Source organism: Panthera pardus, unplaced genomic scaffold (assembly GCF_024362965.1).
Source record: "Panthera pardus isolate Hobbes unplaced genomic scaffold, ASM2436296v1 HiC_scaffold_1, whole genome shotgun sequence".
NCBI lineage: Eukaryota > Metazoa > Chordata > Mammalia > Carnivora > Felidae > Panthera > Panthera pardus.
Window position 1 is genome coordinate 1,916,896 of NW_026526654.1, and position 16,458 is coordinate 1,933,353.

General features: G+C 44.6%; 1 protein-coding gene across 4 annotated transcripts in view; it reads left to right on the forward strand.

Moving 5' to 3' along the window:
* Window positions 1-16,458, forward strand: part of SNAP47 (synaptosome associated protein 47) — a 47,093-nt gene that overhangs the window by 16,775 nt on the left and 13,860 nt on the right. For 3 of the 4 annotated variants that reach the window (XR_008422892.1, XM_019437220.2, XM_053904486.1), the window contains 2 exons: window positions 3,868-4,358; window positions 14,887-15,011. Coding sequence is in view for 3 of the 4 variants with exons in the window: in XM_019437220.2 (XP_019292765.1) it covers window positions 3,868-4,358; window positions 14,887-15,011 (616 nt within the window). In the remaining variant the exon portion in view is untranslated. The remainder of the gene's footprint in view (window positions 1-3,867; window positions 4,359-14,886; window positions 15,012-16,458) is intronic. The other variant, XM_019437219.2, reaches the window with a different exon arrangement.

The following is a 16,458-nucleotide window of genomic DNA, read 5'->3' on the forward strand; positions in this document are numbered from 1 at the left end:
CTGTATCTTAATTTACCCCTATGATTTATTCGTTCCTTAACTGGAAGCCTCTATCCCCCACTCCCCTTCACCCATTCTGCTCCTCTACCCAACCCCCCTACCCTCTGGCAACCATCAGTTCTATGTATTTATGGGTCTGTTTCTGCCTTTTCTTTTTCTGTTTATTTGTTGAGTTTTTTAGATTCTGCATATAAGTGAAATCATGTAGTGTTTGTCTTTCTCTGTCTTATTTTATTTAGCATAATACTCTCGAGGTCCATCCATGTTATTGCAAATGGCAAGATTTCATTCTTTTTTGTGGCTGAGTGATATTCCTGTGTGTGTGTGTGTGTGTGTGTGTGTGTGTGTGTGTGTGTGTATCACGTTTTCGTTATCCATTCTTCTATTTCTATGGGTAGACCCTTGGGTTACTTTCATAGTTTGGCCATTGTAAATAATGCCTCAGTAAGCATAGGGGTGCATATATCTTTACCACTTGTGTTTTCATTTGCTTTGGGTAAATACCCAGTAGTGAAATTATTGGGTCATATGGTAATTCTATTTTTAATTTTTGACACACCTCCATACTGTTTTCTAGAGTGGCTGCACCAGTTTGCACTTCCAGCCAACAGTACAAAAGGGTCCCCCTTTCTCTGCATCCTCACCAACATCTGTTGTTTCCTGAGTTAATTTTAGCCATTCTGACAGGTGTGAGGTGGTATCTCATTGTAGTTTTGATTTGTATTTCCCTTATGATGAGTGATGTTGAACATCTTCTTATGCTTATGTGTCTGTTAGCCATCTGGATGTCTTCTTTGGGGAAGTGCCTAATCAGATCCTCTGCCCATTTTTTAATTGGGTTGTTTGTTAGTTTGTTTTGGTGATGAGTTGTATAAGTTCTTTATGTATTTTAGATATTAACTGCTTATCAGATGTATTATTTGCAAATATCTTTTTTCCATTCAGTAGGTTATCTGTTTGTATTATCAGTGATTTCCTTTGGTGTGCAGAAGCTTTTTATTTTATGAAAATAAAAAATGAAACAGTTTGTTTTTCACTTTTGTTTCCGTTGCTTAAAGAGACATATCCACAAATATGTTACTAAAGCCAATGTCTAGGTGATTACTGTGTGTGTTTTCTTTCAGGAGTTTTATGCATTCATGTCTCACATCTAATCCATTAATCCATTTTGAGCTTATTTTTGTGTAAAGTGTAAGAAAGGGTCCTATTTTATTCTTTTGCATGAGGCTGTCCAATTTTCCCAACACCATTTGTTGAAGATACTGTCTTTTCCCCATTGCATATTCTTGTGTCCTTCATCGTAGATTAATTGACCTATAAGTGTGGGTATATTTCTGGGCTCTCTATTCTGTTCCTTTGATTTGTGTGTCTGTTTTAGTGCCAATACCATACTGTTGTGATACTTTGTAGTATATCCTGAAATCTGGGATTGTGATAACTCCAGCTTGGGTCTTATTTCTCTAGATCACTTTGGCTATTTGAGGTCTTTTGTTGTTCCATACAAATTTTAGCATTATTTGTTCTAATTCTGTGAAAAATGCTCTTGGTGTTTTGATAGAGATTGTATTAAATTTGTAAATTGCTTTGGGTAGTATGGATGTTTTAACAATATTAATTCTTCCAGTCCGTGAGCATGGTATATATTTCCATTTCTTTGTGTCATCTTTAATTTCTTTCATCAATGTCTTAATAGTTTTCAGAGTACAAGTCTTCCACCTCTTTGGTTAAATTTATTCCTAAGGTATTTTATTATTTTTGGTACATCTGTAAATGAGATTCTTTTTTTCTCAATTTCTCTTTCTGCTACTTCGTTATGGCTATTCATACTCTTGAACTACTTCTTGCTTCAGTTTTGGAAGGTTGTGGTTTTTGAGTGTTTTGTCTGTTTCATAAAAGTCCAATTTATTGGTGTGAAGTTGGGTATGGTATCCCCTAGGAGCCTTTCCAGGGCTAAAGGCTCTATGGTGATGCCTCCATCACTCCTGATGTTGGTGATATGCATTTTCTTTGTTTTATTTTGGATCATTTTTTGTAAGGGTTTTCTTTTTTTTTTTTTTTTTTTTTTAATTATTTCAAAGAACCAACTTTTGGCTTTTTTAATATTTTCTTTTTTTCTGTTTTCAATTTCATTGATTTCTGCTTTTCCTTTATTCTACTTACTTTGGGTTCAATTTATAACTTTTTGAGACAGAAGCTTAAATCGCTGATTTTAAATCCTTCTAAGAAGTTTTCCAACATCCACTGAAAGCTATAAATTTTCCTCATGACTGTTCCACTTGCACCCTGCCATTTTTTGCATATTGGTTTGTTTCACTCACTTCAGATTTTTTTGATTCCCTTTATTTAGAATCGTATTTAATTTCCAGATATTTGAGGATTTTCTATTAGCCTTTTGTCATTAATTTCAAATGTCATTTGTTTGAGGACAGAAGATATGTTCTGTATGATTTCAATACTTGAAATTTATTGAGATGTGTTACATTTTTTTAATGTTCTGAATACACTTTAAAGAGTGTATTCAGCAGACAGATGTTGGTTCCATAAATATCAATCAAGTTGAGTTGTTTAAATAGTGTTTATATTCTTACTAATTGTTTTTGTCTTCTTGCTATATTATGGAGATAAATTTGTTAAAACCTACAACTGTGGTTGTCTATTTCTTCTTTTAGTTTTGTCAGTTTTTGCTTAATGAATTTTGAAATTTTGTCAGATATACTTGTTTAGTATTCAGTCTTTTTGTTGGATTGGTGGATTGTTGATGGATTATTATGCATTGTCTGTCTTTATCCTTGGTAACATCCTTGTCTTAAGGTTTACTACTGGCACGATGCATCTTTTTACCAATACCTTTGCTTTTGATGTGTCTGTGCCCTTATATTTCACAGTCTCTTGTAAACAAGATATAGCTGTGTCTTGTTTTTGTTTTTGAATCCAGGCTGACAATCTGCCTTTAAATTAGAGGATTTGGTCTATTTACATTTAATATAATTACTAATATGACTATATTTAAGTCTGCCACCTTGATTATTTTCTATTTTTTCCATTTGATCTTTGTTCCTTTGCTTTTCCTTTCCTGCTTCTATTTTTTTTTTTCATCACAAGATAGATCTTGTGGTGTTATTAGTGGTTATTTTACAGCTGTACCGTCTGATACGGTAGGCACTAGCCACATGTAATTAAGTTTAAAATTCAGTCCTGCATTAGGAGCCACACTGTAGATGCCTAGTAACCACATGTGCCTATTACCATATTGGACAGACAGATTACTGCAGAAATTTCCATCCGATGGCTCTCTATAGATTCAGATCAGGATTTATTTGGAGTCAGAATCACCCAGGGTCAAACGTGAAAAGAGCAACATTTTTCAGAAGACGTGTGTTTCTTTTCCTTTTTATTTTTATTTTAAAAAATTGTTTTTAAGTTTATTTATTTATTTGTAGAGAGAGACAGAGAGTGCCAGCAGGGGTGAATCAGAGAGAGGGAGAGAGAGAATCCCAAGCAGACTCTGCGCCGTCAGCACTGAGCTTGACTGGGGCTCAAACTCACAAACTGCGAGATCATGATCTGAACCAAAATCAGGAGTCAGACACTTAGCTGACTGAGCCACCCAGGCACCCCAAAAGACATGTGTTTCTATTGTGGGCTTATTACTGATAGCTTTGTGTCTGTAGACAGAAGAGATATGCTCTTGGCCTCAGTTTTCTTTTCTCAAGCACGGGGTAGTAATTCCTGCTCTTCTGCTTCATGGAGTGCTTGGGTAAAATGTAGCCCTGTAAAATGGCTAAGTGCTGTGTGAAGGCTAAAGCAGTCTTCAAGAAAACGCACTGAAACCCCGTTGACTGTTCTGTGTTTTGTTTGGTCTTTTAGGTTGCTGACAGAGCTGGAGTCACCTTCCTGGTGGCCCTTTAGCTCCAAGCTTTGGAAAATGCCATCAGAAACAAAGCTTAAGGGAGACGCTTCAACGGCTAGTCCCAAAACTCTTGGGAAGGAAGGGGTAGTGGTCAGAATTCCTGCTGTTGTCTCCCAGAGAACAGCATCCCATGTCAAACCAGGGAGTCTCACCATCCTAGTGTCTGGACTGGAAATCCATGATTCGAGTTCTGCGCTCATGCACAGGTTCGAAAGAGAAGACGTGGATGACATTAAGGTTCACACGCCCTATGAGATCAGCATCCGCCAGCGGTTCATTGGGAAGCCTGACATAGCCTATCACTTGATATCTGCCAGGATGCCAGAGGCCATCCCCGTTTTGGAGGTGCAGTTCAGCAAAAAGATGGAGGTGTTAGGAGATGCCCTGACACCCAGCAGCACCAAAACCTCCTCCCCAGCAGAGAAGGGCTGCTCCATGTGGCACACAGGTGAGTGACTGCTGGTGCAGGCCCTGCACAAGTCTCCAGAATCATGGTCAAATGCAGCATGCCTGTGGCACATCCATAATTTGAGGCATCGCTTGGAGCAGCTGCTGGTTTCCAGGCACCAGCAACTGTGCATTTGTTAGCAGGTGAGAACAACTTCGGGCCTCTTTCCTTAGTTCCTGCCACCTCGAAGTGGGCAAGTCCCAGACTCAGGTATACCACACACTCAAATGGGAGCCAGGCAGGTTTCTCCAGAGTCTGCTTTCTATCCAGAACAGAGGAGGGCTCCAGGGTAGGTGTTTTCACCTCTTTCCTCTGTGGGACTTAATTGACACTAGCATGCCGGCTCTGCACCCCCGACCTGGGCCCATTCCAGGAATGTGTCTGGGAATCAGAATCCTGGACAACCATGCAGATACATTTTGTGGGTTTGTAGGCCTTGGCAAGGGCCCATGGAGTCCTCCCGCGTGTCTCCATGGAGAGCGTGGGGCTGGATGTATGCCTTTGGACAGCCTGGGACCACCGGACTCCTCAGGCTCACCTTCCTGATGGGTGTCAGTAACATCTCGGTCACGTCTTTAGTCTTTTTTTTTCTTTTTAAAAAATTTTTTTACATTTATTTATTTTCTTTCTCTTTTTTTTTTTCAATATGAAATTTATTGTCAAATTGGTTTCTATACAACACCCAGTGCTCATCCCAACAGGTGCCCTCCTCAATGCCCATCACCCACTTTCCCCACCCTCCCACTCCCATCAACCCTTAGTTTATTCTCAGTTTTTAAGAGTCTCTTATGGTTTGGCTCCCTCCCTCTCTAACTTTTTTTTTCCTTCCCCTTCCCCATGGTCTTCTGTTAAGTTTCTCAGGATCCACATAAGAGTGAAAACATATGGTATCAGTCTTTTTCTCTATGACTTATTTCACTTAGCATAACACTCTCCAGTTCCATTCACATTGCTACAAAAGGCCATATTTCATTCTTCCTCATTGCCAAGTAGTATTCCATTGTGTATATACCACAATTTCTTTATGCATTCATCAGTTGATGGACATTTAGGCTCTTTCCATAATTTGGCTGTTGAAAATGCTGCTATAAACATTGGGGTACCAGTGCCCCTATGCATCAGCACTCCTGTATCCCTTGGGTAAATTCCTAGCAGTGCTATTGCTGGATCATTGGGTAGATCTATTTTTAATTTTTTTTTTCAGTATGTGAAGTTTATTGTCAAATTGGTTTCCATACAACACCCAGTGCTCATCCCAAAAGGTGCCCTCCTCAATACCCATCACCCACTCTCCCCTCCCTCCCACCCCCCATCAACCCTCAGTTTGTTCTCAGTTTTTAAGAGTCTCTTATGCTTTGGCTGTCTTCCACTATAACCTCTTTTTTTTTTTCTTCCCCTCCCCCATGGGTTTCTGTTAAGTTTCTCAGGATCCACATAAGAATGAAACCATATGGTATCTGTCTTTGTCTGTGTGGCTTATTTCACTTAGCATAACACTCTCCAGTTCCATCCATGTTGCTACAAAGGGCCATATTTCATTCTTTCTCATTGCCACGTAGTACTCCATTATGTATATAAACCACAATTTCTTTATCCATTACTCATCAGTATTTTTAATTTTTTGAGGAACCTCCATACTGTTTTCCAGAGTGGCTGCACCAGTTTATATTCCCACCAACAGTGCAAGAGGGTTCCCGTTTCTCCACATCCCCTCCAGCATCTATAACTCCTGATTTGTTCATTTTAGCCACTCTGACTGGCGTGAGGTGGTATCTCAGTGTGGTTTTGATTTGTATTTCCCTGATGAGAAGTGACATTGAGCATTTTTTCATGTGTCTTTTGGTCATCTTGATGGCTTTTTTGGAAAAGTGTCTATTCATGTCTTCTGCCCGTTTCTTCACTGGATTATTTGTTTTGCAGGTGTGGAGTTTGGTGAGTTCTTTATAGATTTTGGATACTAGCCCTTTGTCTGATATGTGATTTGCAACTATCTTTTCCCATTCCGTAGGTTGCCTTTTAATTTTGTTGATTGTTTCCTTTGCAGTGCAGAAGCTATTTATCTGGATGTGGTCCCAATAGTTCATTTTTGCTTTTAATTCCGTTGCCTTTGGAGATGTGTCAAGTAAGAAATTGCTGCAGCTGAAGTCAGAGAGGTTTTATCCTGCTTTCTCCTCTAGGGCTTTGATGGTTTCCTGTCTCACATTCAGGTCCTGTATCCATTTTGAGTTTATTTTTGTGAATGGTGTAAGAAAGTGGTCTAGTTTCATCCTTCTGCATGTTGCTGTCCAGTTCTCCCAGCACCATTTCTTAAAGACACTGTCTTTGTTGCATTGGATATTGTTTCCTGTTTTGCCAAAGATTAGTTGGCCATCCTTTTGTGGGTCCAATTCTGGAGTCTCTAGTCTATTCCATTGGTTATGTGTCTGTTTTTGTACCAATACCATGCTGTCTTGATGATGACAGCTTTGTAGTAGAAGCTGAAGTCTGGGATTGTGATGCCTCCTGCTTTGGTCTTCTTCTTCAGTATTACTTAGGCTATTCGGGATCTTTTGTGGTCCCATACAAATTTTAGGATTGCTTGTTCTAGCTTCTAGAAGAATGCTGGTGCAATTTTGATTGGGATTGCATTGAATGTGTGGATTGCTTTGGTAGTGTTGCCATTTTAACAATATTTATTCTTCCAATCCATGATCATGGAAGGTTTTTCCATTTCTTTGTATCTTCTTCAATTTCCTTCATAAGCTTTCTATAGTTTTCAGCATACATATTTTTAACATCTTTGGTTAGGGTTTATTCCTAGGTATTTTGTGATTCTTGGTGCAATTGTGAATGGGATTAGTTTCTTTATTTGTCTTTCTGTTGCTTCATTATTAGTGGATAAGAATGCAACTGATTTCTGTACATTACTTTTGTATCCTGCGACTTTGCTGAATTCATGTTATCAGTTCTAGCAGCCTTTTGGTGGAGTCTGTTGGGTTTTCCATGTACAGTATCATGTCATCTGCAAAAAGTGAAAGCTTAACTTCATCGTTGCCAATTTTGATGCCTTTGATTTCATTTTGTTGTCTGATTGCTGATGCTAGAACTTCCAACACTATGTTAAACAACAGCGGTGACAGTGGACATCGCTGTCGTGTTCCTGATCTCAGGGGGAAAGCTCTCAGTTTTCCCCATTGAGGATGATATTAGCTGTGGGCTTTTCATAAATGGCTTTTATGATGTTTAAATATGTTCCTTCTATCCTGACTTTCTCGAGGGTTTTTATTAAGAAAGGATGCTGAATTTTGTCAAATGCTTTTTCTGCATTAATTGACAGGATCATATGGTTCTTATCTTTTCTTTTATTAATGTGATGTATCACATTGATTGATTTGCAAATGTTGAACCAGCCCTGCAGCCCATTAATCACAAACATAAGCAACCTTATTGAGAATGTGGTAATTGCAGGGGACTTTAATACCCCACTTACAGCAATGGATAAATCATCTAGACACAGGATCAATAAAGAAACAAGGGCCCTGATTGATACATTGGATCAGATGAACTTCACAGATATATTTAGAACTCTGCATCCCAAAGGATCAGAATATACTTTCTTCTCAAGTGCACATGGAACATTCTCCAAGATAGATCACATACTGGGTCACAAAACAGCCCTTCATAAGTATAAAAGAATTGAGATCACACCATGCACACTTTCAGACCACAATGCTATGAAACTTGAAATCAACCACAGGAAAAAGTCTAGAAAACCTCCAAAAGCATGGAGGTTAAAAACACCCTACTAAAGAATGAATGGGTCAACCAGGCAATTAGAGAAGAAATTTAAAAATATATGGAAACAAATGAAAATGAAAATACAACAATCCAAACACTTTGGGAAACAGTGAAGGCAGTCTTGAGAGGAAAATACATTGCAATGCAGGCCTATCCCAAACGCTTTGGGAAACAGTGAAGGCAGTCTTGAGAGGAAAATACATTGCAATGCAGGCCTATCTCAAGAAAGAAGAAAAATCCCAAATACAAAATCTAACAGCACACCTAAAGGAAATAGAAGCAGAGCAGCAAATACACCCCAAACCCAGAAGAAGAAGAGAAATAATAAAGATCAGAGCAGAAATAAACAATATAGAATCTAAAAAAACCTGTAGAGCAGATCAATGAAACCAAGAGTTGGTTTTTTTGAAAAAATAAACAAAATTGATAAACCTCTAGCCAGGCTTCTCAAAAAGAAAAGGGAGAGGACCCAAACAGATAAAATCATGGGGGAGCCTGGGTGGCTCAGTCGGTTAAGCGGCTGACTTTGGCTCAGGTCATGATCCCACAGTCCGTGAGTTCGAGCCCTGTGTCGGGACCTGTGCTGACAGCTCAGAGCCTGGAGCCTGTTTCAGATTTTATGTCTCCCTCTCTCTCTGCCCCTCCCCTCTTCATGCTGTGTCTCCGTCTCAAAAATAAATAAACGTTAAAAAAAATTGGATAAAATCATGAATGAAAATGGAATTATTAACCAATCCCTCAGAAATACAAGCAATTATCGGGGAATACTATGAAAATTATATGCCAACATACTGGACAACCTGGAAGAAATAGACAAATTCCTAAGCACCCACACACTTCCAAAACTCAAACAGGAAGAAATAGAAAACTTGAACAGACCCATAACCAGCGAAGAAATTGAATCAGTTATCAAAAATCTTCCAACAAGTAAGAATCCAGGACCAGATGGTTTCCCTGTGGAATTCTACCAGACTTTTAAAGCAGAGATAATACCTATCCTTCTCAAGCTGTTCAAAAAAATAGAAAGGAAGGAAAACTTCCAGACTCATTCTATGAAGCCAGCATTACTTTGATTTCCAAACCAGAGACCCAGCAAAAAAAGAACTAAAGGCCAATATCCCTGATGGATATGGATGCAAAAATTCTCAACAAGATACTAGCAAATTGAATTCAACAGCATATAAAAAGAATTACTCACCATGATCAAGTGGGATACATTTATTTATTTTTGAGAGACAGAGTGTGAGCAGGGGCGGGGCAGAGAGAGGGAGACACAGAATCAGAAGCAGGCTCCAGACTCTGAGCTGTCAGCACAGAGCTGGACGCGGGGCTTGAACTCACAAATCGTGAGATCATGACCCTAGCTGAAGTTGGATGCTTAACCGACTAAGCCACCCAGTCGCCCCATGTCTTTAGTCTGTATTTTTGTCTCTGTGAATGATTGTGAGAAGGCGTGTCTCACACCTTTTATTTGTTTTGTGGCCTCACAGGTTTGTCTCTGTGGACTGCTTATCCCGTTTGTTTTTCTACCGTGCTGTTTCTTCATTTGATCTGTAGTAGCACCTTATTTTTTGTAGATATGTATCCCTTGTTGACTTCAGGGGCTACCAGTACCTCTCCCAGATGGTCATTCTCCACCACAGAAATGTTTAATGTTGCTGTGGTCACATCCACCATGTTTCCCCTTCAGTTTGTTTTTGAGTCCAGCTTAAGAAATCCCAGAGTCATAAAGTATCGTATTTTCTAATACTGGTGTTATATGTGATCTTACTCCTATATTATAGCAATTTTTCTGACAGGCCAGTAGTCCTTCCTTATTAACTTTGATTGCCAGGTGTCTGTTAAAGTGAGAGACATGTTTTTACTGTCCTGGTTTCTTTTTTCTCTGAAGTGATTGATTTCAGTGCTAATGTATAACCAATTTCCCTAACACATGAATATTGTGATGTTATTCTAGATGGAAGTTTCAAGAAGAAATATGCTTAAAAATAGACCTGGTCCCATAAATACCAAGACATTGGGAATGTTAATGTAAAAACTTAATTTAAAAAACGTATTTTTTTGGTGCGCCTAGGTGGCTCGGTTGGTTGAGCATCCAACTTCAGCTCAGGTCGTGATCCTGTGGCTCATGGGTTCGAGTCCCATGTCAGACTTTCTGCTGGCAGAGCCTGGATCCTATTTCAGATTCTGTGTCTCCCTCTCTCTCTGCTCCTCCCTTGCTCGCATGTGTGCACTCTCTCTCTCTCAAATAACAATAAAACATTTTTTAAAAAAAACATATTTTCTTGGTGCTCCCAGATTTTTCTTTGGCCCCTCTCTCAAGGCCAGACTTAGAAGCCCATGACAGGGCCAAGGAGGGTAAGCAGTACAAGCCAGCATAAGACCCTGACCCAAGGGGCCTGGGCAGTGAGGGGAGACCAAGGACATGGTGCTGGGCACCCACAGCCCTTGTCCTCGTGGGGCTCCACCACATTCGTGGTTCGTGGGCTTTCTGTTAGAGCTGGCATCTTCAGAGACAGGACATGGCACAGGGGCCAGAGCCCTGCGGCCAGGGTTTGGATCAGGAAGGGCACCAGCCAGGGCTGCTGACCACGGGCCAGACATCTTCCTCCTCAGGGAAGCCACAGTCACCTACCGTCAGCCATGTCCGCACACACCTCCCGAGCAAGGTCCAGATTCGGGTTGGATTGAGTGATGGGGCCTGTGTTCGTGGAGTGAGTGGAGCCATATCAGGATGACACATGAGTTTTCACCTCAGGACTAACATCAGCCTGTGCAGATCAAGACGTGGAGTCCTCCCTTGGGGAGGCCACCCTGCCTGCCTGTGAGCTTCTGCAGGTGGTGAGGAGGGAGCTGGGGAAGGAGCTACAGGCCCCGGTTGTGAGCAGAGTGGTGTGTCTGACTTGCTGTGTGTCTCTGTTGTTGGCTGCCGCACCTGAGGTGGAGACCATGGCTGGACATCTCCAGCTGCTGTTGTGATAGAGCCTGTGGCCAGAAGGTGGCAGTGTAGTCACAGGACCCAGAGGAACTTCCCGGAGACCTCTGCAATCCTGTGCAGTGTAGGTGGCCCAGCCAGCGGCCCAGCTGGCCCAAGGTGTCTCCAGGGGCTTCGGGAGCCCGGACGACACAGGTGGGCAGTGTCCACCTTGGGGGAAAGCAGCGGAAAAACTGCTGTGTTTGCCTAGCTTCCAGCTTGGGGACAAGCTGCAAGGAGGGTACAGAGTCCCCGTGTCTCAGACACTGATTCCCCTGACGAAACGATGCTCACACACTGTCGCTCTCCCAAGTCCGCGTTTTGTCCACATTCCCTCATGCCTGCTGTCCCCAACCGTGTGTGGTGTCCCATGGGATGTGTCTGTGTGGAGGTTGGCACATTGTCTTATGTTGTCTCATGATCTTGGGCTGACAGGTTTCAGGAGGACTTCAGAGCAAGGCCCATGCATAGTGTTTTACAGAGTTTTGGGTACTTACTTTCATCTTTGCCAACTGGTCACCTTCTCTGACTGCCTATTTAAGAGGCCCTGGTCACCTGCTCACTCACCAAATGGAGATCTTACCCAGTGCCTGCCCTCAGTGCCCCCTGGTTGGCTGTCCTGCTTCCACACTGGGACATGTACTCCGGACCAGACCTTAATGACCGCATCTCCAGCACCTAGGATGGGCCCGGGTGTCTAGCAGTACACACATCTGTGTGACAGTAATGTCCCTGTGCAGGATCGCTGATTTAAGACTCTGGCTCCAGGTGGTAGAGTCCTGATCCCAGGGCGCAGGGACCACAGTGACCACAGACAGACCCTCACCCGTGTGGTCTCTAGGCCACGGGAACCATGCTACCACATATACCCTCCCTGTGTGGTCACTAGGACACAGGTACTCCCTGACCCCAGTGGACCCCCTGGAAGCTGTGTGGCTCTGACCCACTTGATCCCCTCCAAGGACCCATGGGTCCAAGCTGTGTGCTCTATAGTTTTGCACGTTTGCAGAGTACGGTGTTGTGGTTGTAGTTAGTGGAGACTGCTGTTTCCCTCGTTTCCACTCTCTGTCCTGTGCTTCCTGCGTAAGCAGGGGAGGGAGCATCCTCTGATGTTCTCTGGGCCCATCCCTCAGCCATCGTTGAGGTGTTGGGGTCCCAGGGACAAGGAGAATGACCTCTGGAGGCTCTGCTCTGCTCCCAGGTGCAGCTGCTGGGCCTTGCTCTGGGCACACAGTGAGGCTAGGTGTGCGTCCACAGCTGCCCCTCCCAGCCCAGTCGTTGTTCCTAGAAAGTGAAATCATCCGTACATTCCCTTGTACCTTGAACGATTTGTGCTGATTCTGTTTAACTGAGATAATTAATGACTTCAGAGACAGAAACTATTTTGTACTGAAATTGATTTTTCTTCGGAGATATTTCAGAGCGTTGAAGTCACTGAGTCAGTGACTCAGGTCTCAGTACAGAGCATGGGGGTGCTAAGCTCTGTGTGGATCCTGCTGACCCATAGCTCTTCATGAAAAATAGCCCTGACTTAGTATATTCCAGGAAGAAAAATTCTGTTTCGGCTTTCTGGTTAAGTAAAAACCCCTTTTGTTACACATTCAGAAGAGGTCAGCAAGCCCTCCAGAATACAGCTGCAGGTGTGTGAGCATCAGTGGAGGCACACAGTGTTGGGCCCCGTGGGCTGCAGTCTTGGACACGCCGGCTGGAGAGGCCCAGCTGCAGAGTGCAGGGGCGGCACGGGACTGCCGGTGTGCAGGTGGAGTGATGCCGGGACAGGTGACGAGGGAAGGTGGTTGCTGCTGGCGTGGCCAAGTGGGGGGACACGTCGGTGTGATGTGGGACGGGAGCCCCGGGGGACCGGGGAGTGGACACCGAGGAAGAAATTTGCCATAGAACTGCACTCACTGTGTTCCACTGATAACTCTTGTGACATCACGTGTGTCAGCTGGCTTTCTTTTAGGCCAATAACAGCTGTAGACCAGGTTTTCTGTTTTGGCCTCCATTCTTCCAGCCGGGCTCTGATGCTGCTTTTCTGTGGCCCACTTCAGAAAAGTGCTTTTCGTTAGGTAACATTGTAGGTGGTGACATCTTTGATCACGTTAAGGCCAAACAGCACTGAATTGCGGCCTATGGAAAGTTCCTTGCTAATTAAAAGCCCTGAGGAAGTTGGAGGAGGATGGGGCTTTGGAGATTTTAGAACACAGGTTGTGAAAGCAATTTCATTGGTTGCAGTCAGCATTTATTTTATTAAAAATGTTTATTTATTTATTTTGAGAGAGAGAATCCCAGGTAGGCTCCACACTGTCAGCGCAGAGCCTGACATGGGGCTCAAACTCACAAACCACAAGATCATGACCTGAACTGAAATCAAGAGTTGGATGTTCAACCGACTGAGCCACCCAGGTGCCCCTGGCTTTTTTTTTTTTTTTTTTTTTTTTTTAAAGAATGGAGTAGAAAACCTGATGTGTATGCATGGTTTTGTCTGGGAGGACATTTGGACCCCCTGGATGAGGGTGTGGTGTTCTCCATGGACCCACTACTCATGGGACACACACACAGTGTGCACACACCTGCACAGGGTCTCCTCCAGCAGAGGCCAGCCAAGACCCAGGGTCTTGCCTCCACGTAGCCCCCGCTCTGCCCACACATTCCTGAGTGCTTTCTGTGTGGCCTGGGCCCCTTTCCTCTGCGGGACCCTGAGAAACCTGTGTCTTGTCCTCACCCAGCCTGCACTTGTCCTGGACGAGGCCGTGCTTCCTTTGCTCCTCAGGGAGGATGACTGTGTAAGAGTTATGTGGAGAAACTCAAGTAGCAGGGGAGTCTGTGTATGTGTGGAGCTCGCCCCAGACCAGCATCCTTCTCCTTCCTTTCCTGACTGTGCATTCATCCGGCTGCTATGATGACTGCTCACCACCTCTGGGGTGGCCCTTCTGTGCCTCCTGTCCCACAGAAGCCAGAGATGCTGGCATCCAAACAGCTGACTCTCGTCCTGTGCACTTTCTGCTCTGCAGCTCCCTAATATAAACGTGGCTATGCCACGTACCTGGATGCTTTGCATGATGGAGAAGGGCAGACCACAGACCCTGACCGATGCCCCAGGGCCGCAGATGGAGGTTGGTTGCACCCCACAGGAGGGCCTGTCTGCCCTTCCGCTCCTCAGGAGTTCACCGGGCGCAGGTGTCGGGGGACGGGAGACACCCCTGAGCAGTGCCGGGCCACATGTAGCGCTCTGACTCACCCCCAGCTCGGCGCGGCTGCACACTCAGCTTTGCTTGGCCCAAGCTGCTGGCCATTTCCTGTGCTCTGGAGAACCACAGCGTTGTGTGGGGTAAGACTCGGTGCTGCAGTTTCCAGCAGGGGATTTCCTGGGCGTTTCACCAGGGGTCAGCACATGGTACATCTGATACTCCAAACGTATGGTCTTTTCCCCCAGACAAGGATAACGACCACTCGTGGATACAGGGCCTTTCTTCAGATGTTAGCCACAGAACCAGACCTTGACTCTCCAGTCAGAGCAAGGCTAAGGGAGCAGCGTGGACCTGGGGTGGGAGTGAGGCTCGGGCAGCCCCCACCCAGCCCAGCGTAGCAGAGCTCAGGGACAGGGCCCTGCCACACCCACCTCCCCAGCAGGCACAGAGGCTGTGGACCAGTGCGTGTGTGAGAGAGCCCTGACGGCCCTCGAGCTCTCAACATCAGTCCGTGTAAAGTTCTGAATGTTCTTGGGTCATTCGCACTTCCAGGAAGATGTCACGGCTGTTTGACTTTCCTTTCCAGCGTCTGGGCTGATGGACCGGGCCGTGCACCACGAGCCCTGCCCAGGCAGCCAGGACGGCCAGCCACTCCAGCTGCAGACGACCCAGCCGTTCATTTCCGAGGGGGACGCCCAGGAACTGAGACAGGTAATGTGCGCTCCCGGTGCCGTGGCGCCTGCAGACATCTCCCTGCTGGTGTACATGGGCCACCGTGCATCTTGCTCTCTGCAGATGCAGAGAGCAGAGAAAGAGCGGTGCTTGTTCTGGGTCCTTGCACTTGGTGACGTGCAGACATGCCAGTGGGCCTGTACACACACGGTCTGCCTGTGGCCGCTCCTGCCTGTTGTACATGTGCAGATATGTGCATACATGTGTACTGTGTTTGTGTGCACTGTGTGTGTGTGCTCTGCATGTGTCTGTATATGTGCATGTGCTTTGCGTGTGTCTGTGTGTGCCTGTACTGCGTGTGTGGTGTGTATGCATGTGTCTGTGTATGTCCGTGTGTGGGCTGTGTGTGCATATGCTGTGTGTGTGTCTGTGTATGTCCATGTGTGTACTCTGTGTGAATGTGCTGTGTGTCTGTAGGTCCATGTGTGTCTGTGTGTGCATGTGCTGTGTGTGTGCTGTGTGTGTATGTGTATGTCCACATGTGTGTGCATGTGTCTATGTATGTCCATGTGTGGCTGTATGTGTGCATGTGCTGTGCATACGTCTGTGTGCATGTGCTGTATCTGTGTATGTCCACGTGTGTGTGCATGTGCTATCCATGCATCTGTGTGTATGGTGTATGTGCATGTGTCTGTGTATAGGCTGTGTGTGCATGTGCTGTGCATATGTCTGTGTATGTGTGTGTGTGCATGTGCTGTGCATGTGTTTGTATGTCCGTGTGTGTGCTCTGCGTGAGAGTGCTGTGTGTGTGTCTGTGTGTGCATGTGCTTTGTGTGTGTATGTGTATGCATGTGTGTGTGTGCTATGCGTGTGTATGTGTGTGTGTGTTCTGTGTGTGCATGTGCTGTGCATGTGTCTGTGTGTATGCTGTTTGGGTGTCTGTGTATGTCTACGTGTGTTCTGTGTGTGCATGTGCTGTGCATGCGTCTGTGTGTGTGGTATGTGTGCATGTGTCTATGTATGTCTGTGTGTGGGCTGTGTGTATGCATGTACTCTGTGTGTGTGTATGTCTGTGTGCATGTGCTGTGCATGTGGTGTGTATGCATGTGCCGTGCCTATGTGTATATCTGTGTGTGTGCTATGTGTGCATGTGCTGTGTATGTGTATGTCTGCATGTGTGTGCATGTGCTCTGCGTGTGTCTGTGTGTTCATGTGCTGTGTGTCTGTGTATGTCCGTGTGTGTTCTGTATGTGCATGTACTGTGCATGCGTCTGTGTGTGTGCTATGTGTACATGTGCTGTGTGTGTCCGTGTGTTTGCTGTGTGTGTGTATGTCTGTGTGTCCATGTATGTGTGCATGTACTCTGCATGTGTGTATGTCTGTGTGCATGTGCTGTGCATGTGTCTGTATGTCTGCATATGTGTGCATGTGCTGTGCCGTGTGTATATGTCCGTGTGTGTGCTGTGTGTGCATGTGCTGTGTGTGT